This window comes from Symphalangus syndactylus, chromosome 5 (assembly GCF_028878055.3).
Source record: "Symphalangus syndactylus isolate Jambi chromosome 5, NHGRI_mSymSyn1-v2.1_pri, whole genome shotgun sequence".
Taxonomy (NCBI): domain Eukaryota; kingdom Metazoa; phylum Chordata; class Mammalia; order Primates; family Hylobatidae; genus Symphalangus; species Symphalangus syndactylus.
In genome coordinates, this window is record NC_072427.2 from 134,061,530 (window position 1) to 134,088,460 (window position 26,931).

Consider the following 26,931-nt stretch of genomic DNA (forward strand, 5'->3'; position numbering starts at 1 on the left):
TTAGTGATGGTGAACTTGTTAAAAGAGGGTTCTGTCTCTTCAAGACCCCTTTTATGTGAGGTGTTTTACATACAATTAAGCAAACTTTATTGTCCATATAAAAGAAGAGAATACAATGGCCTGATACGCCCCTTTCTCAGCTACTTTCTTAGCTCTGCCACAATTCAAAGATGTTTATAACAGTATTGTTTATCATAGTGAAAAATTGGGAACGACCTAAAATATTCAACATTAAGGGATTGGTTAGATTATAAACCACCTCTACAGTTAAATACCATGTTGATATTAAAATCATGATGGAAAGGTATCCATAATATCTTGTTAAATAAACATACACATTATAATAGTATTCGTATGAGATCATCTGATCCCATTTTGGTTAGAAAACAAGCCATTTAGGATGGGAAGTCCAAGCAACAGAGGGCTGAGAAATCACTGCAGGTAATTTAAAAATATTACTTAATGTTATTTTGAGAAGAAGCAAGGGAGACTTAGAAACTTTTGGACTTCTCTTTGTCAGTTAGAATCCTGAATTTTTCACTAACTGCCTTATAAAAAAAAAAACCCCTGTATTTCATTTAAATCTGGCCTGGAGAAAGGATTCTTTCCCAATCTTTGGCTAAAATTCCCTAAAGCATGTATTTTCCTACTGTGTCTCTTGGAATAATTTAAGATATGCACTCTTCTCTAACTGCGTACTCTTGGAATAAATTTATTTATTAAGTCTGCTAGGGCCCTGCCTGGGTCTATAGTAGGATATGCAAATTGGCTACCAGTTAAGACAAATTTGGCCTTCAAATTTTGGCTTTACTTTAAAAAAAATCATTTGAACTATATGCCAACTTTTAAAAACTAGGAGCTTTTACATTAACACCTGGATTTTTAGTATCACTTGGAAAAAAATCAGAATATCTGGCAGTCCTGGCTCCCATGCCCATGAGTAGGGCATGAGCAGCTCCTTATCCTGTTGCTTTGGTGATACGGTTTTGGTTTGGCAGTGTCTCCACCCAACTCCTATCTTGAATTGTAGTTCCCATAATCCCCACATGTAAGGGAGGGACCAGGTGGGATGTAATTTAATCATGGGGGCGGTTACCCTCATGCTGTTCTCATGGTAGTGAGTGAGTTCTCACTAGATCTGATGGGTTTATAACGGGCTTCCCCCCTCCCCTCGACTTTGCTCTGCACTTGGCCTTGCTGCTGCCACGAGAAGGGATGTGTTTGCTTCCCTTTCTGCCGTGATTGTTTCCTGAGGCCTCCCCCGCCATGCTGAACTGTGAGTCAATTAAACTTCTTTCTTTATAAATTACCCACTCAGGTATGTCTTTATTAGTAGTGTGAAAACAGACTAATACATTTGGCCATGTGCCTTTTGTTTGCCACAGTCTCTAGCACTTCCTATTGCCTTCCTTCCACTCGTTTATGTTACCTGCTTGAATTGTGTAGGCATTTCATTTTGCACCTCTGGTGTGCTAGACTTTAAAATAATCTGAAAAGCTCATCTGTGGATCATTTAGCAATTTCCTTAACCTTTCTGTCAGTGGTCTGAAAAAGGGAACAAGTTTGCTCCATTTGCTTAGATAGATCCTTGGCATTTCTCCAGAAAGTCTGGGGATGTATTAAATCAATTAATTAATAAAAACATCTGTATACCTATATGGTAGGCTCTGGAGACACTAAGAGTTACAAAGACGTGGTTTATACCCTTGAGGGGCTTATTCTCTGTTGTGGAAGACGGGTGTACACAACGGTAGCTAGTCACATGTTACCCAGTGCCAAGGGCCTAGAATGTCTGCTTAGTGAGACTGACGGTAAGTGCAGTAGGTGTTTCTGTGGGAGTGGGCAGGATGTGCATGCCAATCCTAGAAGATGACATAGGTCAGGGAAGGTTCTAGGGAAGGAAGACCTCAGGTCATAACTGACAGTTGGCAGATAGAGTGGGTCACAAACATCACTGTGCATGTGAATTATATCGTGTAGGGCAACTTCAGATTCCTAAGCTCTACACAGAGATCCTATTTCTAGAGGGCTGAAGTGGACCAAGAATATGCATCTTTAATATGAATTCCATGTGACTCTGAAATATGTGAGTTACACTGTGAAAAAAGGGTAGAAGATAAGCCAAGCAGGTCAGGAGAAATAAGTAAAGGTAGGAATGTGTGAAGGTAATTTAAAGGCTGCAAAACTCAGCTGATTGGATGCTTGTATGCGGAGTCCTGGGAGATAATTAAGGGAGGAATACTGAGAAGAGAAGGATGCTCTGGAATTCACTTATTTTCCTTTTTATCAGTAAGAAAGGATGGCAGATGCATTTTATTAAATTGGGGAAATAAAGCATCAGCAGCAGCAAGTTATTCCCAAAAAAATATTCTCTGCTTGGTTTATTTATCTTTTAATGGAATAAAATAGTTATATATGAGACAATCAATCATGGACATGCTTTTTTTAAAATGCGAATAATAGTTAATTAGCAGGCAATTGATCCTGGTCCTGATAGTTGAGGTGCCTAATCAGTTAAATTGGATTAACGGTTTAGCAGTCTGCTGCATTACTTACTAAGTAATTGCACACTATTTATAGTTGCAAACAAAAGGGATGCCCTAATTGATACCACCTTTTAGTGTAGCAAACACTGAACTGAAGCTCACAGTTTCTGACCCAGCATCTCATACAGTGACTGGTATATGGTTAGTTGGCACTCCATAAATACTTGCCAAATGTTCTTAACTGAAACTTGCTTGGTATTTGTAGTTCTTCATTTCTGAAAAAATTGAGTTGGATTTTATTCATGGTTTTCTACACCATCAAATTCCTTGGGGTGTCTAAGTGTCACTTCCAGAAATAGAGAGACCAAGAAATTGGGGAAGGGTGCCCACTTTACCTCATCTTCTCTTTTGTGTATTTGTGTGTGTGTGTGTGTGTGTGTGTGTATTTCTGTGTATGTGTGTGGGTGTGAGTATGTGTACACACATTTTTTCAAGAGACAGGGTCTCACTCTGTCACCCAGGCTGGAATGCAGTGGCACAATCATAGCTCACTGCAGCCTTCAACTCCTAGGTTCAAGAGATCCTCCCACCTCAGCCTCCCAGGTAGCTGAGACTACATGTCCATACCACGATGCTAGGCTAATTAAAAAATGTATATTTTTAGTAGAGACAGAGTTTTACTAGGCTGGTCTCAAACTCCTGGCCTCAAGAAATCCTCCGACCTCAGCCTTCTGAAGTTCTGGGATTACAGATGTGAGCTACCATGCCTGGCCTATATATATATATTTTTTTTTTAATAGGGGTTTTCTGGTATAACCTTGTCTGAGAAACAATAAAGGCTTCCATTTTGAAGCAAAGAAAATAACAGTAGCAACAGTAATAAGTTTGGTAGTCTCTGAACAGTAATAAGTTTGGAAGTTTGTTTCAATTCCACGTGTATTTACCAGCCACTGTGCACAGCTTTAATACATAATCTCATGACTCATGGGGTATAAATGAATTCCAGTGTGCCTCTTGTCTGCTTGAGTTTTTTTTTTTTTTTAGCATTCCTTGCACTTGTAGGGAATTTTATTGGACACTATACCTGCAGACCCTTCATAGATCTTAAGGTTGAAAAATAATTTGGAAGGCAGGTAATAGAGTAGAGAAAGTAAGGAGAAGGGGTGAGGGCGAGCCATTGAAGCAGCTTTAACACAGGTAGGGAGACAAGAAATTCAGGCTGTGTCTGAGGAAACACAGGTGCGTAAAATGGTGTGTAGGGAATATTGGGTGTGTGCATAGATAACCAGCTGGTGGAAAAGAATGAACAGGAAGTTTAGGGTGTTGAGAGGTCCTGGGTGGGTGCTTCAATGGAGATCCCAAATGTTTTTGTCTGTGGGCAAGGGAAAACATGGTACTTTTTTTTTTTTTTTATTAGAAAAGTGATTTGCACTAGCTTTTGTTTTAGAAGAATTAGGATATGAGAGTGAAGGATTGATGGTGGGCAAGAACTAGAGGCCAATTTATAGCATTAAGCCATTTTAAACAATAGTTACAATGAGAGTGGAAAGAGGAGGAGAACAGAAGAGCCTCTGCAGAGGGAGGTGTTAGGTAGATATTAAGAGAGAGGTGAGCAAAAATGGCTCTGAGATTTCTAGCCTGTGTTGCTGAGAAAATGTTGATCTCTTAAAGATAAAAATAACAATTATTGATCATTTACCTTGTGCCAGACATAAGTCATTTAATTCTCACAATAACTGTAAGAAGTCAGTACAATTGTTACAAGTGAGACAACTAAGGGCCTAAGGTTAAGTAACTTGCCAGTGGTCATAGAGGAACATTAACAGCAGGGACTGGATGCAGGCAGGCGGGCTACAAGATGATGCTCATCAGCATGAAGATGTGCTTTCTGTATTTGGAGAAAATGAATCTTTCAGTGGTATTTCCAATGAGGGGATTGCAAATATGACGTCTAGCAATGGCATGAAGCTTAGTTCTTCCTGCTGCTGCTTCCTCCGTTTTTCTGCTCCACTGCTAAGATGATTGGCCCTACCTTTGAAATGTTGGGCATGCCCTTCGTGTTTCCTTCCCTTTCCATCATGAAAAGAAAACAGTTTTGAGGACTTTTAAAATGTGGTCAACCTCTGCGCTAAAGTATAGTCACAGTCTTTGTCACCTTATGGTTCAGAAACAACATCAGTGAAAAATTTCAATTCATTGGGACTTGACTATGAAATGTTTAATAAATCTGCTTCATGGGCACATGAACTGATGCCACATGAGTTGCATCCAGAATAACAGATCATATGTGAAACATACAAAACACTTTTTGGAATGCTTTCGTGTTATTTTTTATAATGGATTGAGTAAGAAATTTTAATAGGCAAATAGCATCCACTACGTAAATATTCACATCATTCAATTTCCAAAGAAGCGTCTTGTGTAGAAAGCATAACACTGAAGTTATCCTTTTAAAATCACAAATTTATTAATAGAATGGGGAATACAAATCTTAGCATCAGCTTTCTGGAAATTTGTTTTCATATAATTGAAGAACAGTTAAAAGTCCTTGAGTGGTAGGAAACTACAAATATTCTATAATTAGCATGTGCAAATATCTTCAGGGAAAATTTTGTGTAATGTTTTTTAAAGGGTTTAATAATTAAATATCTATAATGAGAAGTATTTTTTTCTCTGAAATAAGTGAACGAATTACCAGATATTTTCATCATAAAATGCTTACGTATGCAAAGTAAGAAAACAACTGAAATTTTAATTTGGACTTCCAAGGGGCTAGTTAAATGACTGAAAAAGCCAATATGTGTTAGTTTACTTACTGGAAAGAACCAAAACTGCTTTTGATTCGGCTGCATCTTGTCATTATTTTGTTTGTTTAGCTGGGCACCATGCTCGCTAGGAATTCGCTTGTGGGAAATTGCCAGTCCTTAGTTGAAATAATAAAGTGACTGGGGTACAGGATAAAGAGATGTTCATATGAGGAGTATTGCTGGGGAGTTGGGGGCTTGATTGATGCACTGGTTAGAATGTAATTAGGTCCTGGAGAAGGGCAGTGCAATTAAATATATTAAGGAGGGCATAATTAGGTGGGAGGCTGAATGATGTAATTACATTCATAAGAGGGGGGCTATAATTAAATGTGAGGCAGGGGTGTGTATTTAGATGCCTAAGTTGAGGATATAATTAACATATGGGCAAGAAATTAAATTATGTGTGTGGGTGAAGCATAATTATGTGTGGGAGTCCAGGAAGATACGTGGGTGAGGGTATACGGAAAGAAAAGGGTCGGAGTGCAATTAGATGTGTGAGTTGATGTTCTTATGGTCAAAAACTTGAGATTTTCATTATGAAGGGCAAACATATGTTTTGACCTCATGACTGATAGCAGGTGGCATGTAGTGACAGCCTTTCAGACCACTCTGAAGACTTGCAAAGCAAACTCTGTGCTTTTCCAATATGGTTTGAGACCTGCAGCTAACACTGCTGTTGATTCTTCTTGATTGTGGCACTTCGTGCCACAATTCTAAATACTGAGTGGCTGGGTAATTTTTCTAGCTTTAAAACACAATTACATGACAAGGAAGACCTGCTCCCCCTTCCTGTCAAAGAGAAAAGAGTTTGGCTGGGATTACTAGGGCAAATAAACACACAAACAAGAACAACAAAACCTTCTTGCCACCAACAACCAAAACACCAATTTTTCTTTATATTGCCAACTGTGAAAGTAAGCATCACTGTTTTAGCTAAAAGGGTATCACATAAACATAAATGTGTAACAAAATCAACAAAACTTAGTTATGGTAACCTCTTTATTTTAAATTTCTAAAACAATATGTTTTCATAAATAATTTTGGCATCCTCCCAACATATAAAACCAACAAAGCAACAAATGTAGGCTGCAGATAAAAGAGGAACTTGGGAGTGGCAGAAGGGAGCCAGGGGAAGAATGATCACAAGCAAAGTAGGTGAGAAATTACTCAGGGCATCTCAGAAACTTACATTGAAGCAGTGAAGTATGTTAAGAGTGATCATAATAAATATATCCTATATTAAACTTAAAACACGGAGACTCCTGTTGTCATCTTCAAAAGCTAGAGAACTATTCGAATATTTGTTCGTTGCTTAATTGTTGAAATTAAACATATTTAATTGGCCAATAGTCTGCTTAAATTGATTCAATATAGCACTCAATTCTCATAAACCCCACAGCCTCAGAGCCTCCTCATATCTGTTCAGGCCTTAGGTCAGTTCTGACAGAACTCCACTATTGATAGATTCCTGGTGAGCTGGTTGCTTCAGGGATTCTGAAGTTTTTAGATTCAAAAAGAATCCGAAAAGGATTCAAGAAATCTATATTTAAGGTTAGTTATTTTTTATAATGTGGATGTAAGGACATTGCAGCCTGCCCGCAATCTCTTGTTCTGCCCTGTAGTGGTTTTAAAGAACTTCTTTTTAATTCTTAGATTTTGATTTCACATCAATGCATGATGCTGATTTTTAAAATTGTAGAGATGCCTCAAAGGCAGACTCTCACAAAGGCTCTTGTAACTTAATTTGTAATCAGAAGTGCTCTTAATAAAATGTTATGCATTCCTGTGAAAATTGCTGTTGTATCCAATTCTCTATCCACTAAGTGGTTTACATTTTCTTTTTCTCCATGCACTTCCTACTTTTTGCCCCGCCTCCCAGACCAGCTCAGACTCTGCAACAATGAATGATTTGTGGTGGTTAACTCATGTGCTTCTAGAGGTCACACAATTATCATTCAAGACATCTAGTTATGTCTGTGGGTTGGAAGATGAGTAGGTGTAAAGTCTCCTTGTGCCAGTGGTCGAGGTCAGTGCTGGCTCTGCTGTTCGAGGTTGGGGCTGGAGTCCCAGCTCGCCAGCTCTTTGTTGCTTTGTGTGGATTGCACAAGGAGAGGAGGAAGAAGTGGGCTTCGGGCTTTGGAAATGACTCTGGTAAATGATGCTTTGTTGACTTAATTATAAAAACCATTCTGAGATGCTCCAGTACTATTTACATAAGGCACAACGAACAGGGTTTAAATTCTTCAGATTTGAATAGCATTTTTCCAGAAGTCATATTGTCAGCCAGGAATATGTTTGCAGCTGGCATTTAACAAGTCTTTTCACTCTCATGAATGCTATAAAACACCAAAGATCCTAATTTTTGTTTGTCTTTTTTTCACCTTCCTAATATTATCTAATAGACCAGAAATCTCAACTACTTTCATATACTTAAAGCTATGGATCTCAGCTTAAATGTTAATTCCTCAGAGAAATTTTTCCTAACCTTATAGCACTCTGCATTTTCCTGTCATGTTTGTTAAATTCTGTTTTTCTATTTAGCGTGTAAGCTGCATGAGCGGGGTACATGTCTATTTTGTCCACCATCACATTTCAGCATCCGTAACAGCTCCTGGCCCATACTAGGTGCTCAATGAAAAGTTGATGAATGAACAGGGAAGTTAGGTATTAGGGCTATTTGAGAAGAGGCACGAGTGAGGCAGACTGTGGAAAATGAGGATAAGGGGTATCTCAGAAGCAACACACTGGATGGCCTTACTGATCGGTTCATATTTAGAGTGATGGGGCTCACGCTTGTTCTTCAAATTTGGAGATTAATTTATATATTCATTACAATATAAGGAAATGCCATTTTAGGTCCGAAAACTGCTGAGACTGGATTAGATGCTCCAGGAAAATTTTGTGATTAAATAACTAATTATTGAACAATTTGTTGATCATCTTATCTGTACTTAGTCCAGATATGAGGTGTTGAAAAAAAAGATATGATAGCTGCAATGATTTCTACAAAAATATGTTATTAAAACTCATGGCTTGATAGAAGTTGTATTAATAAATACACTCTTGGCTGGGCACGGTGGCTCACGCCTGTAATCCCAGCACTTTGGGAGGCCAAGGCAGGCAGATCACCTGAGGTCTGGCCAACATGGTGAAACCCCGTCTCTCCTAAAAATACAAAAAAAAGACCCGAGCGTGGTGGCAGGCACCTGTAATCCCAGCTACTCGGGAGGCTGAAGCAGGAGAATTGCTTGAACCCAGGAGGCTGAGGTTGCAGTGAGCCAAGATTGCACCACTGCACTCTAGCCTGGGTGACAGAACGAGACTCCGTCTCAAAACAAAGAAATACACTCTCAAAGGACCAGTGACAAAAAATACTGATTTGTTCAAAATCTATATAAATTAGCTTGGGTAACATGGTGAAACATCGTGTCTACAAAAAACAAAAACAAAAAACAAAAAACAAAAATTAGCCAGGCATGGTGGTACGTGCCTGTAGCCCCAGCTATTCTGGTGGCTGAGGCAGGAGGATCGCTTGATCCCAGGGGGTTGAAGCTGCTGTGAGCCGTGACTGGACCACTGCACTCCAGCCTGGGGGACAGAGTGAAGCTCTGTCTCAAAAAAAAAAACAAACAACTATATAAATCTTTGAAATTGAAAATATCTCACACAAATATAGACTAAATATTACAGTGGTCTAGCAAAATACTAACTTTCCCCTAAGGAATGCAATTTTCTTAGTACATAATAATGAATTAATATAATATATTTATATGGGACTTCAGAGGTTACGGATAATGGTAAATGCCTCACCTTATTTTAACTCTCATAATAGTCCTGGAAGATGGAACAGATGGTTTTTTATCATGCCTTGTTTCCAGTGAGGCACTGAGGGGTTGAAGGGCCTGACAAATCTCAATCCAGATGATTAATATAATATGGTCACTAATAAGATGGCCATTAACAGATGGAACAGTTATAGATTAAAAACTCTGGACAAAGATCTGTAGGATGATTAGTGGCTGAGCAAGAATAGAAAATCTGTGAGGCTGGGCTCAGTGGCTCATGCCTTATCTCAACACTTTAAGAGGCTGAGGCGAGCAGACTGCTTGAACCTGAGTTTGAGACCAGCCTGGGCAGCATGGCGAAATCTCGTCTCTACAAAAAATACAAAAAATAGCTGTGTATGGTGGCATGCACCTATAGTTCCAGCTACTTGGGAAGCTGAGGCAGGAGGATTGCTTGGGCCTGGGAGATCAAGGCTGCAGTGAACCATGATGGCACCATTGTACTTCAGCATGGGTGACACAGAACTAGACCCTGTCTAAAAAAAAAAAAAAAAAAAAAAAGGAAGAAAAAAGAAAGAAAAGAAAAAAGAAAAAAACCCTTGAGCTCATTACTATAGTTAATCTGTCTAATTTATCCTTGCGTTTAGAGTAGATTTTTTTAAGGTTAGCAAGAGTGTTATAGAATATTATATTCTCAAATCCAGTAGATTATTTTCTTGCATAGGTACAAGGAGACATATTTGAAAAGACAGCATGCAATGCCTTAATAAAAATATTCTCTGTTAAAATAATAATGTTCATGTGGCAATGGATGACCAAACTTCTTTCTATATAAGTATACTCATAAAGGAAAACATCTTGTTCATACATCATTCTGGAAAACGTAGACCATTGCCAAACTGAGAAATTGAGGAGGTATTCTGTGAGTATTAATGAGAGTATTATCTCAATTCCTTTAAAAAATCCATAGTATTTTCGGCCAGGCGTGGTGGCTCACGCCTGTAAGCCCAGCACTTTGGGAGGCCGAGGCAGGCAGATCACGAGGTCAGGAGATCGAGACCATCCTGGCTAACATGGTGAAACCTCGTCTCTACTAAAAATACAAAAAAATTAGCCAGGCATGGTAGCGGGTGCCTGTAGTCCCAGCTACTTGGGAGGCAGAGGCAGAAGAATGGCGTGAACCTGGGAGGTGGAGCTTGCAGTGATCCCAGATCGCGCCGCTGCACTCCAGCCTGGGCAAGAGGGAGACTCCCTCTCAAAAAAAAAAAGAAAAATAAAAATCCATAGTATTTTCTCAATTAAGTTTTTTGTCTGTAAAGCTTTGGTGTGCTGTTATTGTTCATTGACGTATTATAAGTGCCCAGAGAGTGCACTCAGGCACTCAAGAAATATTTATTGAAATGAAATGAAATTGCTTGTCAATAAAAAGTCAAAATGGCTTTTTTTAAAACCCCTGGACTTTTGTTTGAGGGCTTTGGGGGTGGTATTTACTAGTGCATGGATATAATAGCTAAGTTTTCTGTTAATAAAATTATTAGTAATTGTTAAGGTAGTGTGATAATTTACTATTTTACCATGTTCTACAGAAACCATGAAATCTAGGCATTTCATGGCTTGAACAAGCCAGGGAGACTCTGCTAGAAGGAGGAAAGAAATGAAAAAGGGAAGGAAGATGAGTGGACTTCCATGCCAGTGGCTTGGTTAGATGCTTGACATCCACAAACTCATAGAATTTCATGAAAGCCTGTGTGAGGTTAGGCCCCTCCCAGGACGGGAAGCAGAATACAGAGGTATTTGACAGCCCACCTTCCAATTCCATAGTTCCACAGTTTGGAAGTTAGGAGGTAATGTTTATATCTAGGACTATGTTGCTGCTTCCAAGATCTGTTTGTTTTAGGGCCAGATTCCTGACAGAAAACCTGGAATTGCCAGTCTAATAGGTTCAAGCAAGAACCACTCTTTGACAACAATTAGAGGGATTTTTAGTTGGCTTTTATAGAGCAAACTAAATATTAGTTGAAGATGAGTAAACTCAGATTTTTCAAATAAGCAATATGAAAAGAAATATGCAAATGTGCATGTATAGCTTACTCAGATCAGGTTTTTGTTCTTGTCGCTGAACTAAATCTACCTTTTTCAAGGTCACCAGTGACCTTCTGTTGCTAAGTTCAATGGCAATTTTCAGCTGTTGTCTTACTTAGTCTATCAGTAGCATTTGATGTAATTTTTTTCTTTTCTTCTGGAGACACTATTTTTTTTTTAACTTGGACAATTCTTAGACCTCTTCTCTTTTCCCTCTGCACTCATTCACCATCCAGTCTCCTGACTTTAAATACCCATGCTGATCGCTCTCTATTTTCTGTCTCCAGGAAAGACCAACTCCCTGACTGCATAGTCATATATTCACTTGCCTACTTGACATTGCCACCTGGGTTTCTAAAGGACATCATGCACTTGACATATTTAAGATTGAACTCCAAATCGTTCCCCAGAAACCTGCTCCTCCTGTAATCTTCCATATGTCGGTAAATGGCAAGTCTATCTTTACAGTTGTTCAAGCCAGAACTCTTGGCATCATCGCTGATTTCTCTCTTTTTCTCTTGCCCTGTTTTCATTGTATCAGCAAATCCAGGCAGCTCTTTCTTCAGAATATGTCCAGAATCTGGCTACTTCTCACTACCCCTAGTGACGGTGATAGGGGTAGTGAGAAGCAGCCAGATTCTGGACATATTCTGGTCCAAGAGTCACCAAAATGTCTTACAAAAGACTCTTATCTGGTCTCTCTCTTTCTGCCCATGACATTCTACAGCCTGTTCTCATAGCAGTATAGTGATTGCTCCAAAATATGTCATAATGTCACTCCTTCGCACACCCAACATTGACTTGATTCTCATCTTTGAATAAAAACCGATGTCTTTACAATACCCTACAAGGCCCTTCAGAATGCATTTCCCAACCTCCCTAATAGTCTACTCTCTGATATCCTTCCTACTTCTCCCTCCCTCGCTTCTTCATCTCCAGACACAACAGGCTCTTTGCTCCCCCTTTCCCATCCCAGGAATGTTTTCTCCTTAGGGTCTCTGCACCAGGGGTTCCCACAGGGATCCATGAGGCTCACTACCTCATCTCCTGCAGGAATTTGCTCACAAATTGAGTTCCTCATTGATCACCCTATTAAAATTGCAGTTCCTGGGGCCAGGTGCGGTGGCTCACTCCTGTAATCCCAGCACTTTGGGAGGAAGAGGTAAGCTGATCACCTGAGGTCAGGAGTTTGAGATTAGCCTAGCCAACATGGTGCAACCCCATCTCTACTAAAAAAAAAAAGAAAAGAAAAAAACCCCACAAAAATTAGCTGGGCATGGTAACGTGCACCTGTAATCCTAGCTACTCAAGAGGCTGAGGCAGGAGAATCGCTTGAATCCCGGAGGTGGGGGTTGCAGTGAGCCGAGATCATGCCACTGTACTCCAGCCTGGGTGACTGAGCGAGACTCTGTCTCAAAAGAAAATCATAATAATAATAATTGCAGTTCCTCTCTGAATTCATCTCCTAATCCTTTCATGGCAATGCTTTCTTTCTTTCTAAAGCTCATGTCACCATCTGACCCACTGCTCATTTTACTCATTTATCTTTACTTATCATCTGTTTTCCACACTAGAATATAACCTCTGTGGGAACAGGAATTTTTACTTATGTCCCTGTCACCCAGGGCAGTGCCTGACGCATAGTAGGCACTTTGTAAATACTTGTGGAATAAACAAACAGCTACTTTGAATGTAAGTATTTAAATCTTCATCTAACAAGTTATAGCTCTAACTGATGTTTTTCTAGTGTTGATTCCAAGCCCTCTGTTTCTTGCCTGTCTCTCCTCTCTGGATCTGCTCTGATGTTTGTTGGGCTGGTCTCTGGTGTAGTAATCAGGAAATTCTTAACTCTCTGCTGGCAAATGCTTAGACATTACACTTTAAGTACTGTATTTTTATCAACAATATTTGCATAGCTCTGGCTGTTCCTTTGACAACTAGAAATCAAAGGAGTAAAATCCTCTTCTTATGCTGCATTAAGTGGCCACCTCAGTTACCAATGAATACAGAAACTCCTGGAATTTTATTTTTGGTTAAACTACTTCCTGCCTATATGAGGCCCTTACAGTGTATATTCATATACTTTTGGATTTGTTCTTTTGGAATAACCCATACTATTTGCTTGAGATTCATGTAGGGTGGTTATTTTTGATGCCAGTTGTGTATATGTAAGGCCTTTCCCTAAAGAACTCCAGCTGCTCTGTGTCATTTCAGCAAGCAGGAAATTCTGTACCTGGCAGTTCTTGCTGACCCACCTAGAAGTGGCTGAATGACGCATTTCACTTTCAGGGGCTATTGCTGGGTTTTCATATTCATACTATAAATAGCACTTCAGGGAACACTCAGATACACTGAACATTTTCTTTGCAGTCCAGTTCAGTGTTGGCAGAAAGAAAGTCACATGCTATGTGGTTCTACACAAGTCACTTGCCCCTTAGTGGATCCTAAGCTCTAGACAGACCCACCCAGAGTGTTCATTTGCTCATAAACACAGCATTACTCTCAGCAAATACTTCTGTGTCGTTGTTTATGCTGCTTTCTGTGCCTGGAGGAATTCTACATATTCTTTAAGGTTCATCCCAAGTAAGAAAGCTTTCCCCGAGTTGGCTCAGCAGAAATGCCTTCTTCCTCCTCGTGGATTGCCCCATAACATTCGGTGTGCATCTCTTTGGCAGCAACTTCATCATTATAATAGAGTTTGTTACCTAGGTATATATTTTCACACTGTCATCATCCCTTTCCCTCCTCACATCCCAAATTGTGAACCCTCAAGCCTGTGACTTCTGTCCACATCTCTCCCCAACAGTTAGCAAAGGAAATGTTCAGAAACGTTTGTCAAGTGAATGGCTGATTGTATGAATGAATGAGATTGCAATCACATAGGAGAATGGAGCTCATTTGTTTCCAGCTTAATGGCTTTAAAAATAATCCTGTGTTTACTTTGTATTTTTTTTTAAATTTTCCCTAGCAAACACCTTCTACTATGTGCATGGCCAATTGGAGATGAAAAAAATAAATGTTGTTATATTTAAATACACTTCAGGGAGGCTTTTTTAAAATTTTGCTTTTTAAATTTCAAGGCAACAGACTAGTTTGTTCCTTACAAACTTCTTGGCATCTTTCTTTTCACATGCTCTTTTTTGCTGGACCCAGTCTTCAGTCAAATTCCTCCAAAGGGTCTGCTGTAAACAATGATTTTGTGAGCGGTTGTTTGTTCTTTGCAGTGAAAACCCGCCTTGTTTTCTGTTGCTAGGCAACCCCATTCCAGCTGCCATTGAAGAAATGCGCGGTGGTGGGAAATGGTGGGATTCTGAAGAAGAGTGGCTGTGGCCGTCAAATAGATGAAGCAAATTTTGTCATGCGGTAAGAGAGAGCACCCACAGCGCGGCCTCTGCCTTCTCTCCTTTTCCCCACCCCTCCCATAAGCCCTGGGGCTTTTCAAAACTAGTCACTTGTGATTAATCAGTTGTAGCACGCTCCTTAGCTTCACTTCCAGCTCATAGACAAGTGAGTTTAGGAGAGGGGTAAGGGGAGCGAGGGAACATGCCCTGAGAAACTACAAAGCCAAGAAGGCTCAGGCGGAACAGAGATACCCACTCTGCTGTGAATAAAGGGAGCAGGGGAAAGTGGAAAATCTCACATCTCATTTTAGATTGTACAGTCAGGTGATTGCTTTTTAAGTTGTTCTTTTCCTTAAGGGCAACTCTCTATGAATAAATGCTTTAATGGATTCATTTTATGCTATACCTTATTCTTAGTTTTTGACCAAAGCATGTGTAAGTGGCAAGTGGGATCTGAAGACGGATTAAATCTTTGAGTGAGTGGGAAAACTGGAATAAAGGAGCAGGGGTAAATTTCAAACAAGGAGGACGCTTGGTAAAGGGACTGAGCAGAGTGGTGATGTGCACATCAGTTCCAGGAAAAACAGGAGGCCCCTGCAGGAGCATGAAAAGGAATTGCTGAGACACATTCAGCCAGGGGCAGAGACACCAAATTGTAGGGGCAGCAGCCTGCACTGCTGGGTGATTCTGCCCAGACATGCTTACCAGCCAGGTGTAGAAGGAAAAACAGCAAGTGATTGGATAAGGACAGGTTTGGGATTATCTGGGTGACAGGGAAGAAGGACAGAGAGTGACAACTTGGAGGGCTCTGGCTAGAGAGGGTGTAAAGTAACACACCTTGAAATCTGGGCTGGGCAGGAAGAGAGCTCTGAGATGAGTGAAGGAGAAAGGAAAGGGACAAATGATGGGGTCATTCAGAGCAGGGGTGAGGTAAGTTGTGGCTCCTGACTATGAATGAAGGAGACGTGGAATAATAAGAAGCTAAAGTCAAAGAATGGCTTTCTGGAGGGCAAGATTTCAGAGCTCAGGGTATCTCAGGGATGAGTGGACATGCTGTAGAAAAAGAAAACATTTGTTATGGAGCAAATAAAGGAAGCTTGAGGATAGATTCTGAGGGACTTTTCAGGTGGACCCTCAAGCCTCACTGAGGTGGAAATGACTATGAACCAAGTGCCAGCAGACTCTGTGGCCAGGAAGGGTGAAGACCGCGGCAACATCAAGGACAGAAAGCTGAGCGAGATTTTGTATTCCTGTTTATTTTTAAGTATAAACGAGTAACAGTCTAGGAGTGGAAAAAAGGTAGCCAAGAGAATGCTAAGCCACCTCTGAGCTCTGAGCTAAGTGGGAGAGGGAAGAGTAAAGACTTTATTTGAGAGGGTTTCAAGAGAAGCCATGTACTTGTGGGGGCCAAGTTCCCTCTCGGAGCTGGTCTCCTTGAAAGACTTTTTTTTTCTCACTTGGTGAAGCCTGCAGGAGAGTCTAGATCCTTCTATACCCACCTTTCCCTCATGCAGGTACCCTCAGCATAGTTTTTTCTCTGTATTGCAGTTTTTCTTTTCAACATAAGCAAACAATAGAAAAATGGAAAAAGTACAAATATAGTTCTTTTAGTTGCAGTCAATGCAACACCTGCTCATTGAACACCCATGATGTATGGGCCTTGAGCTGGCTCTGGGATGGTGTGTTGAACAATTATATGGTGGATTTATATCCTAGAGATGTGTTTGCTACCGTGGGGGAATTCAGACACACGGGAGCTTCTCAAGAGAAGCGGCATGTGAGCTGAGTCTTCTCTTCATTTCACCCTAAGCAGAGAAACAACCTTTCCCAAGAGTCCAAGGTGGGAAAGACAGCAAGTGCTGTTGCAGTGTCATGAACAGTGGGGAAAGTGGCTTGAGATGGAGCCAGAGAGGTATTTAAGGCATTGGAGTGGAGAAAATCACCTAGAGAGCATGAATAGGTGAGAAGAGCAGGGAGCCCTGAGCCACCTTCAGGCACCCTCTCCAGTATTTTGGCATTAGGTGAGGCTGAGGAGCCAGCAAAGAACACAGCGAGATAGGAGACAAGTCCTTGCTGTTGTTGACTAGGTCTGTGACCTACAGTGCATTATTTTACCCTTGCTGGGGCCCAGCTTTCTAATTTGTAGGAGGAAGCGGAGAAGGCAATTCCTCAGGCCCTTCCCATTGTGGCAACTCTTACTCTATCTATGACTGTGTGAATACCGTATCATTGTAACACTGTTTATGTAGTTTAGTTTAAATTTTCAAATTGCTCTTGAGTATTATTAGTTTTTGTGCTCTTTCCAAAAATTATGTAAGGAAGAAGGAATTCGTAGTATTCAACTCACAGATTCAAAGAAGTTAAGTGATTTCAAGTGGACTTGATACACGTAGAAATGTAAATACACTTCGTGCAGTACAATAAGTATATTTTTGTAATATTCATGAGTGTGTATGTGTGTGTGTCATCCATTTGTGAAGATGGACGTTTACTAATGTATAGAAGACTAGGCTTAGGCACCATAGAATGTTATCTATTGTTTCCAGTGGGCCATATTTATCACAAGTAAACAAGACTTTTTTGGCCTTATATGCAATCTGGTGTTGATATATTCAAGTTCAGAATTGATGAGTGCTTCTGATTAGAGTGCCTGGCACAATATTAAGCATAATGTTTCTAAAATATGGGGAGATGAGGGTTGAAAGAATTCAAAGAAGGTAGCACCATAACTAGAACTGTGTATGCATATGCCTTTGATTTAATTTCAAGAATAGTGCTGTTTTATGACACATTTTAATTTTTAAAAGCCTTATGTATGGTTTAAATTATAGGAGTAATAAAAGTTGATAAATTATTTTAAAATTATTTGACCATTTGCAGATCGATTAATAAATCATTGCTTAATATGCATTTTGGGGCATGCTTAATATATCGAGATATTATATATTCAAAATTAAACATTTAATGAATAAACATAGATTAGAAAGCATGTCATATGTCTGGTCCTAGACTGTAGGGTGTGTAATGGACAGATACAGTGAGAGAGAATACCCAAATACAGTGCTGCCTATACACAGTAATATACCAGATTACAGTTCAAAGTGTCTTCTAGGACTAGGATATAACAATTTCATAATTTTCTTTGCTTAAATGTTTTCGAACACATCTTCTAGTGCTGAAAATCAATTTCCCATTTCTCAAAGTAAACATTTGCTCTGTAGCCAAAAGCAGTACTTTAAAAAATAATATCATTGAATTCAATTTATTGGGAAGATTTGCCAGACAAAAATTAACAGGGATTGCATCCTCAAAAGGAACTGGTTGGCTTGGGGACATGAATGAGGGAACATAATTTTGGTGCCTTTTGAATTATGCTCAAATGTATGTTTTGCATACTCACATATACAAAAAAAATTGAAGTAATTTCATGATTTTTCTACTTTAAGGTTTCTTTCTATGAAGCCTGTTTCCCACTTACTTCCACATCCCCATTCAAATAATATTCATTTCTCATTAATTCTCTGATCAGATCTCTTTTAGGATCATGAGCACAGTTGCTAAGACACTTTAGTTATTAATATTTGTTAATTGTGCCAACAGCGATAATGCAAACTTTGAAACATTTTACACCACAATTATGCCTTATTAAAACAATTTGACTGTATTAAATGTGCCTTTTGTGTACATCTTTGTAATTATCAATTTATGAGTTGAGGAACTAAAATTATGGTGTGCTTTTCCTGAGAGAAGAGATACAAGAAAGTGTCACAGATATTTGCACTTAAAGAAAAAGTTTACCCAGAAAAACTTACATCAAAATGTATTGTCATTATTTTCTGGAAATACATCAAAATTCATATAAAATGTTATCTTTATGGTTTTAAGCATTCCCCTCTGTTCTAGAAGATAATAAATACCTGCAAGTTTTTATTGAGCTATTACTCTGTGGCAGTCGATATGAAAAGACCCAGACACATGAGCCATGGAACACACAGGAAATCATGAAAACCAGTTTGTTTAATAATGACAAAACATGTTGACAGTACTCTCCAGCAATACTCAGAATTTACAGTTTTAGCGTAACATAGCGGATTCTCACATGCTTCCAAGGGCAATTAAGATCAAAGCTTCTTTAAGAGACAAGTATCCAAATTTTAGTCTGTGTTTTATCCTGGAAGTCATCTTCCTCTTTGCAAAGATCAATTAAATCACAAGACCACAATCAGTTACCACAGCCGGATGAGCCTGGCTGTTAATGCATAAACTCACTCCCTCATTAGAATCCTCAGGAAACCACGTGGTGGGATATGGGGCAACCACTGGACTGTAGATACCTCAAGAGCAGGTTCTCTGACTTGGGCTCTACCCCCAAGGCCCCCATAATGCCCACTGTGTTTGCTTTCAGTGGGCATTCAGCAAAAGCCACTGACTGGTTAACTGACCTGTTGGTAGCTACCAGAAAAACCAGTATCTTATCACCAAAGAGCAGATAACAAGAAGATTCTAAATCAACTGAGACAAGTTTCTGCCTAGGATGCCTTGATGTGGTGACACTCACAGGGTAAATAAGAGACAAAATCAGAGAACTTGAGCTGATCAGCTGAGTGGGTGCCTGGATACTGACGGTAATTTGTAAGGAAAATTTGGTAGCTGGGGAACTAGCAGAGACTGCAATATTTGTAACATATCTTTACCTACAAGTAAATGATGCTTTGGTTTACTGAAGTAATAAAAAGTTACAGATGCCCTAATGTGGTAGGAATCAAGTTAGACATATGGTTGAAGAGGAGAAATTAGGACTCAGTAATAAAAGAAAGCATAATGGAAACTAGGCCCATTTGGCGTTTTCATAGATAATAAATATATATTTAATTATTTTTGTATGCTATTTCTGATTTGTGATATTTATGAATATTTACTAAGTGTACATATCAAGGTTAGGGAATTTTTATATTACATATGTTTTTTAGTCCTTGCAACAATTCAGGAAAAGAGGAAGAATCATTATCCTCATTTTGTGTAATGGAGAAACTGAAGTCAGGCAAATGAATTAACTTGCCTAATGTTCCACAGGCAGACAGCCATGGGATTTGAATTTGCAGTGGTCATATTTCCCATTGTAAACATTTATAAGACATGGTGGCCAAGGAGAGCAACTGGGGCAGGGTGGGGTTTGGGGAGTGGGAGTGGGGTGGCTGTTCCCATCACCAGGGAAACATCACCTGTACGCTTTCCTTTGGCTGAACTAGGATGGTGGATCACTGCATTTCTTTGGATGATGAGCCATTATGCCTTCACCAGTAATCAGCCTATGCATTGGCCACACACACAAGTCAGACATGCTGTGATTTAAGTGAATAGTACATGGCCCTGAATGTACTCTTATAATTTTGATTTTGGAAAAAGAAAGAAAAACACAAGAAAACATATTAATTCCTCCTTGTCTTTTGAGATTTATGGGTGTGCAGAGGTACTGTAGGTCCCATGTCCTCTAGTGTACCACACTGTCCTGAGCTTTAATTCAAGTCTAAGAATGTCTGTCCTACCCTCTCAAAAATATTTTGAATGGAATAAATACCTCCTAGTTACTGTCTCTTTCTTTTTGTAGATAATTTGCCCCTTTGGCTGACATTCTCTTTCTTCCTAAACAGGAGTAGTTTTTATGACAGCATTTGGAAGATGCTGATAGTTAATTATTCATCTAATGTCTATTAAAAGGGAGAGGTGGTAAAAAAAAAAAAAAAAAAAAAAAAAAAAAAAAAAAACAGTTACTGGCCGGGCGCGGTGGCTCACGCCTGTAATCCCAGTACTTTGGGAGGCTGAGGCGGGCGGATCACAAGGTCAGGAGATCAAGACCATCCTGGATAACACAGCGAAACTCCATCTCTATTAAAAATACAAAAAAATTTAGCCAGGCGTGGTGGCAGGTGCCTGTAGTCCCAGCTACTCGGGAGGCTGAGGCAGGAGAATGGCGGGAACCTGGCAGATGGAGCTTGCAGTGAGCGGAGATCGCACCACTGCACTCCAGCCTGGGCGACAGAGCGAGACTCCGTCTCAAAAAAATAAAAAAATAAAAACCAAACAGTTACTTGTGAATTGAGCTACAATTAATAAAATTTCTATTTGTATTATTCTAACTGATGATTTAAAACTATGCAAATTGTTCCAAAATGTTTGTTCTTGTTTCTCTAGATGCAATCTCCCTCCTTTGTCAAGTGAATACACTAAGGATGTTGGATCCAAAAGTCAGTTAGTGACAGCTAATCCTAGCATAATTCGGCAAAGGTAAGAGTTTATGACTTCTATTTGTGATGAACGAAGATGAAGTCTTCTCAAGTACTTAGCATCTCAAAGGCAGTGAGCATAATTAAGTTTGGGAAATCAAGAGGAAAACCATCTGGACAGGCAGGAAGGATGAAGAAGGGAATTGTAAATAAAGAAAGCAGGATTATGGGAATCCAAACAATATTTTATGCTTCCTCTGGGATTCTGTTTCTTGCCTTTAGAGATGATAGAAATAACAAGAAGATCAATTGTTTTGCTCAAAGAGCAGCACAATATTCTGTTTACTCATTACTGCTACTTTTCAATTTGTTGGCTTCAGTCCCAATTTATTGATTGGCAACTGTGAACTGAATTAATATCAAGAATAAAAACAAAGCAATGGCCAATCCATTACATTGCTTTGGCCAATCCATGCATGCATTAAAATAGCAATATTGTCAGAATGTACAAGAATATGTGGTTATAGTATACTATATTACATTACATTATATTATATTCAATCATATTTGGGAGAGGAGATGTAAAATTCTTGTTCTAGCATCAATTCCAGAAATCTTGAAATTGCCTGGAATCTTGGAAGCTGCTGTGGGAGCTTCGGGGGCAGGGGAGGTGGTCGGTCTGTAATTGATGAAGTGCATCAGCGAGCTATCAGCTGTTTCTCCAAGGACTGTTCATTGTAGAGAAGGAGTCCGTCTCTGAGTAAAGAGGAATCAAGCATTGCTTTAGGTCCTCCTGTGTTCCTAGCAATTAGGAGTGAAATATCCAGATGTTCTGGGCCCAGGTGCTTGTCATCTAAGTCCTGTCCAAGTGAACAGCATGTTTGTTCACTTATTCACAATGTGGCACTACTTGTTTTGGTTCATAAGTATTCCCATAAAATAGATATCTAGAAATGCAATCAGCTTTTAATTTTGGGAGATATTGTTAAATTACCCTCCCCAAATGTACCATTTATCTTCAGTAATGGATAAGACTGCTTGTTACCCATATGTAAAACAATACCATTTGTGGAAAAAAAGGATACATTATATTTTACTTAATTTGCATTTTTCTGAATATAATAAGAGCTGAGTGGTATTGACTATTAGTATTTTTTCTTTTGCTCCTTTGTATTTTTTGCCTACTTTCGACTTGCTTTAAAAAATATTTTTCTATTGATTTATAGGAACTCTACATTATGGATATTAAGTCTTTGTATCAAATATTTTATTCTAGCCTGTCACATGTATTTTAATTTATGTTCTATTGCAATTTAAAATTTTTTATGCGATGAGACTTGTAAGTATTTTCCTTTATGGCTTCTTTTATAAAAACAGTCTTTCTTTGGATGATCTTTCTTACTCTGATGCTCCTCCCTTCCATGAAAAAAATATCCTGAATGTTTCTAATGCATTTATAGTTTATATTTAGAAATGTAATCCATGTAAATGTATTTATTTTTGTTCTTATAAGAGTAATTTTATTGTTTTTCAACACAAATATATGTTCATTATAAGAAATCAAACAGAAAAGTACAAAGAAGAAATAAGAGAACACTTACAAGAAATTTTTTTATTAAAACAATTTAGTTTAAATACCTATAGATTCACAGAAAATTGCAAAAAACAATTTACAGGAAGGTTCGACATAGTCTTTACCCAGTTTCTCCAAAAGGTGACATCTTTGACTATTATTTTGATTTAGGAATAAAATAACTTTTAAGAAGGAACACATGTTCCTTTGGAGGGAAATGAAACATTCAATATATTGTATCGAGGACCAGAAGATTCTGTTTTTCTACCCGAATATGTGGAGTTGGTGTAAGATTTAAAAAGGAATGTGAAAAAGAATGTTCAGAGCAAGATTTAGAACAAGCTGAGGGAGAGAGGGAGGGAAGGAAATGAGGGAGGGAGGGAAAGAGGGGAGGGAGGGAAGGAGACAAGGGAGGGAAGGAGATGAGGGAGGGAGGGAGAGGGAGAGATTGTTTTGAGGGAAAACTATAAATACAAATGGAGGAAGGACAGGGTCAAAAATTAAATTTTGAAGAGGAAAGTAGAACTGTTGGTTAAGACTTAAGCTCACTATGAAGAAAACACGCATGGACAAGCAAGAATCATTATTACTAACATTGGTAAGTATTTAGTTCACATTGCTGTGTGCCAGGTTCTGTGCCCCTTATAGGCAGTTCCTCACTTCATCCTTGAAACAATCCTAATAGACAGAAACTATTTTAATTTATGCATTTGACAGAAGAAACCTGTGATGTGGTGAATCTAGGAACCTGCTCATGCACACAGCTGCTAATAATTGCCTGGGACTTCACTCAGGCCTCTCTTATTCCAAAGCCCGTGACATCTCTGAGAGAAAAAAAACCCAAACTGCTTTTTCCTCTGTTTTCACACTACAACACAGAAGACTGTGACAAAGAACCAGGGTTGGGGGGTCTGGCTCTTTCCAGTGACCAGCCCCCACCCTGAAGCTGCATAGGGCCTCAATCAACTCATTAACATGCAAAAAGATAGCACTGTGGAGTTTCTAAAGATTTTAGGCGTTGTATGCTACGAAATGAAATCAACGATCTCAAATATCTATTTCATAATATTACACCATCACACCCTCTGATCTTTTTCTGAAATCCCTGTGTTGCACAAAGAGACAATAGAGTTTTCCCAGAATAATCAACATAGAAAACTTCTGCCACCAAATGTGTTTGTGTTTTTCCCCCACACACCAAGCAAACGATCAATTCTGCAGCAGACACCAGCGGGGTATCTCCAATTCAATTCCAACGCTATCTACAGATAGTGTCACATCTCACAGATTGAGGGCTCAGTCCCACAAGACTACCCCTCACCCCCACCAGTCACAAGTCTAGGCCTCCGGAACTTCGGACTGACTGGCTTCAAGTGGGGTTCCCCCAACTCTCTTTTTGGGTTTGATTAACTTGCTAGGGCAGCTCACAGAACTCAAGGAAACACTTACTTAACGTTTACTGGTTTATTATGTTACAAAGGATTCAGATGAAGGAGTGCGTAGGATGAGGGATGGGGGAAGGGACATGGAGCTTCCATGCCCTCCCTGGGCACACCACCCCCCAGAAACCTCCACCTTCTCATCTGGAAGCTCTCCAAGCCCTGTCCTTTCGGGTTTTTATGGAGGCTTCATTAGCAGGCATGATTGATGAAACCATTAACCACTGGTGATCCACTTAACCTGTAACCCTTTTCTCCTCCCCAGAGGTCAGGGAGTGGGGCTGAAGTCCCAACCCTAGAATCCTGCCTTGATTCTTTCCAGTGACCAGCCCCACACTCTGAAGCTGCATAGGGCTGCCAGCCGTTAGTCAACTCCTTAAGATGCAAAAAGGTATCACTGTGGAGTTGCTAAAGACTTTAGGAGTTACGAGGTCGAAGATCAAATATATATTTCACAACATTACTCCATCACACCCTCTGATCTTTCTCCATGATTCATGTGTTGCACAAGGAGACAGTAGCATTTTCACAGGTTATAAATAATTTTGTAAAAGTGAATGAAAGTTTCTTCATTTTAAAAAATGTATTCAATGTAACAAGGTTTCTGTTCAAATCAATATGTGTACACCAATTCCATTTTGTGACATAAGAGAAAATTGCATTTACAATAGAATCAAATAATATGATACACTTAAGTAAACAAGAAAGCAAGTCCTCTTTGGAAAAAATATGAAATTTTATTGAGAGACACTTTAGACAACCTGATTAGATGTACTGATAATACCATGTGCATGATTGAATGACTCAGTATTTAAAGGCACCAGATCTACCCAAATCTATCTGCAGATTCATTGAAATTCCAGTAGAAATCCTAATGATGCATGTGTGTGTATATGTGTGTTAAACTTAAAAAGTTATGTAGAAATACGAAGAGCCGAGAATAGCAAAGAAGCTCTTGAAGAAAAAATGATGGGCAGAGTTGCTCTATAAGATGTTAAGACTTATTGAAAAGCTATTATAATTAAGACAATGTGGCTCTGATGAAGGGATAAACCAACTGAGCAGTGAAACAGAATAGGATACTCCCAAATATTTCCACATAGATGTAAGCCAGTATATATGACAGATGTCATATTTATATCACTGATATAAATATGAAGAGCCGAGAATAGCAAAGAAGTATAAACTTTCCAAAATGATGTTGGATAATTAGATTACACATGGGAAAAAAATAAATTAAATTAAACCTCTACCTCATAACTTATATCAAAAACTATTTTCAGGTGGTTAAGACCTAAAAATAAAGCTGCTGGGCCTGGTGGCTCATGCCTGTAATCTCAGCACTTTGGGAGGCCGAGGCTGGTGGACTGGCTGAGGAGTTGAGACGAGTCTGGTCAACATGGCAAAACCTCGTCTCTACCAAAAAATACAAAAGTTAGCTGGGTATGGTGGCACGTGGCTGTAGTCCCAGCTTCTTGGAAGGCTGAGGCAGGAGAATTGCTTGAGTCCAGGACGTTGAGGCTGCAGTGAGCCTTGTTTGTGCCCTGCACCGAAGTCTGTCGAGTGAGACCCTGTCTCTAAAATAATAATAATAATAATAATAATAATAATTTAAAATAAAAAATAAAACCAACTAACAGTATGGCTAGGGACAAAAATGTAGCAAGTAAAACTATAAGGAGCAATAGTCACTTCTGAGGGTAGGAAGAGTATTGGGTTCAGGTGTAGAATAATGGGACCTCTGGATTGCTAGAAGTGTTCTTTTTCTTGGCCAGGCTGGTGTAACATGGATATACCTTCATAATGATTGCTTAGGCTGCACATGTGTGTTAGATGCACTCTTCAGTAGATGTACTTTACTAAAAACATAAGGAAAAGGTATACTAAGTGCTGGAGGACTACACAACTTATAGTTAATTTTAAAGTTTCTCTGTTTGCTTTTTTGACAAAATTGAGTTCCAGAGAAGTATATTAGAGTGTAAGTTCTGTATAAAAGGGATCTCAGTGTCTTGAACATAAGGATTGATACAAACATTTTTTTTTTTTTTGAGACAGTTTCACTCTTTTTACCTGGGCAGGAGTACAGTGGTGCAATCTTGGCTCACTGCAACCTCTGCCTCCCCGGTTCAAGAGATTCTCTTGCTTCAGCCTCCCAAGTAGCTGGGATTACAGGCATGTGCCACCACACCCAGCTTATTTTGTATTTTTTGTAGAGACAGGGTTTCACCATGTTTGCCAGGCTGGTCTTGAATCCTGACCTCAGGTGATCCACCTGCCTGGTCCTCCAAAAGTGCTGGCATTACAGGTGTGAGCCACCGCACCCGGCCAATAAAAATATTTGAATAGAAACATAGTTAAAGCCTTATCAGCACCACTGTGAGTGTTGTGAGGCTCTGTGCTCAAATTGGAATACAATGTTTTAAGCCATCAGTTATCAACTTTTCGTTTTATAGAAGGGATCAAACAGGTAGCAAGTGCTGGAAACTTTTGGTTAAATACAGCTGAGACTGCATTCATAGCATCTTGTTCCCGTGGCTAGCAGTATATGCAAACAGGGTGGTATACAAAGTGCAAACACTTGTATATAGGGATTAAAATATAGGTGATGCTATACTACCATGGCACAGTAAAATGGAGGAAATAATATTGAAGTGAGAAAGGCAAGATGTATTTCTATATTAGAAGATTACCTTATTTATATTAGATATTCATATCTTGTAGTCTTCTCTCAAAGCTGTGCAAATCCAAGACATCAGTAGTTATTTTGTACTTTCATGTGATGAAAAATTAAACTCGTTGGGCAAAGATGTGCAGTGGAAATGCTAATTTTCATAGCTGTCTCCAAAATCTTGATTCTCCTAAAAATATTCTATCAGAAGTTATAAGCATTAAGAGTTTTCACTGTAAAATTCTGTTAGAAAATATCAGTAACAAGATAAAACAGGTTTTAGAAAAATTAAGCATACATATGTGAGAGGCACTCATAATTATAGTGACAAAAAGAAAGTTAGAGAAGGTAATACTTATTACTCTATCTATAGGAAATTCTCAGTAAGAAGGAGCTTTGCTACAGTAAGAAGGAGCTTTGCTACAGCCTTTGTTAGGATATCTTGTTTGGAGTGCATTCTTCTTGACAGTACCCAGAACAAAAAGATTAGTTAGGGTGCCTGAGACATAAGATTAGAAAGGGCTTT

The 26,931-nt window shown here is 39.2% G+C and overlaps 1 protein-coding gene across 3 annotated transcripts in view; it reads left to right on the plus strand.

The window, feature by feature from the left end:
• ST8SIA1 (ST8 alpha-N-acetyl-neuraminide alpha-2,8-sialyltransferase 1) overlaps positions 1 to 26,931 on the plus strand; it is a 138,979-nt gene that overhangs the window by 65,232 nt on the left and 46,816 nt on the right. For all 3 annotated transcript variants that reach the window (XM_055280402.2, XM_055280403.2, XM_055280404.2), the window contains exons 3-4: positions 14,414 to 14,523; positions 20,694 to 20,786. In XM_055280402.2, the coding sequence (XP_055136377.1) occupies positions 14,414 to 14,523; positions 20,694 to 20,786 (203 nt within the window). The remainder of the gene's footprint in view (positions 1 to 14,413; positions 14,524 to 20,693; positions 20,787 to 26,931) is intronic.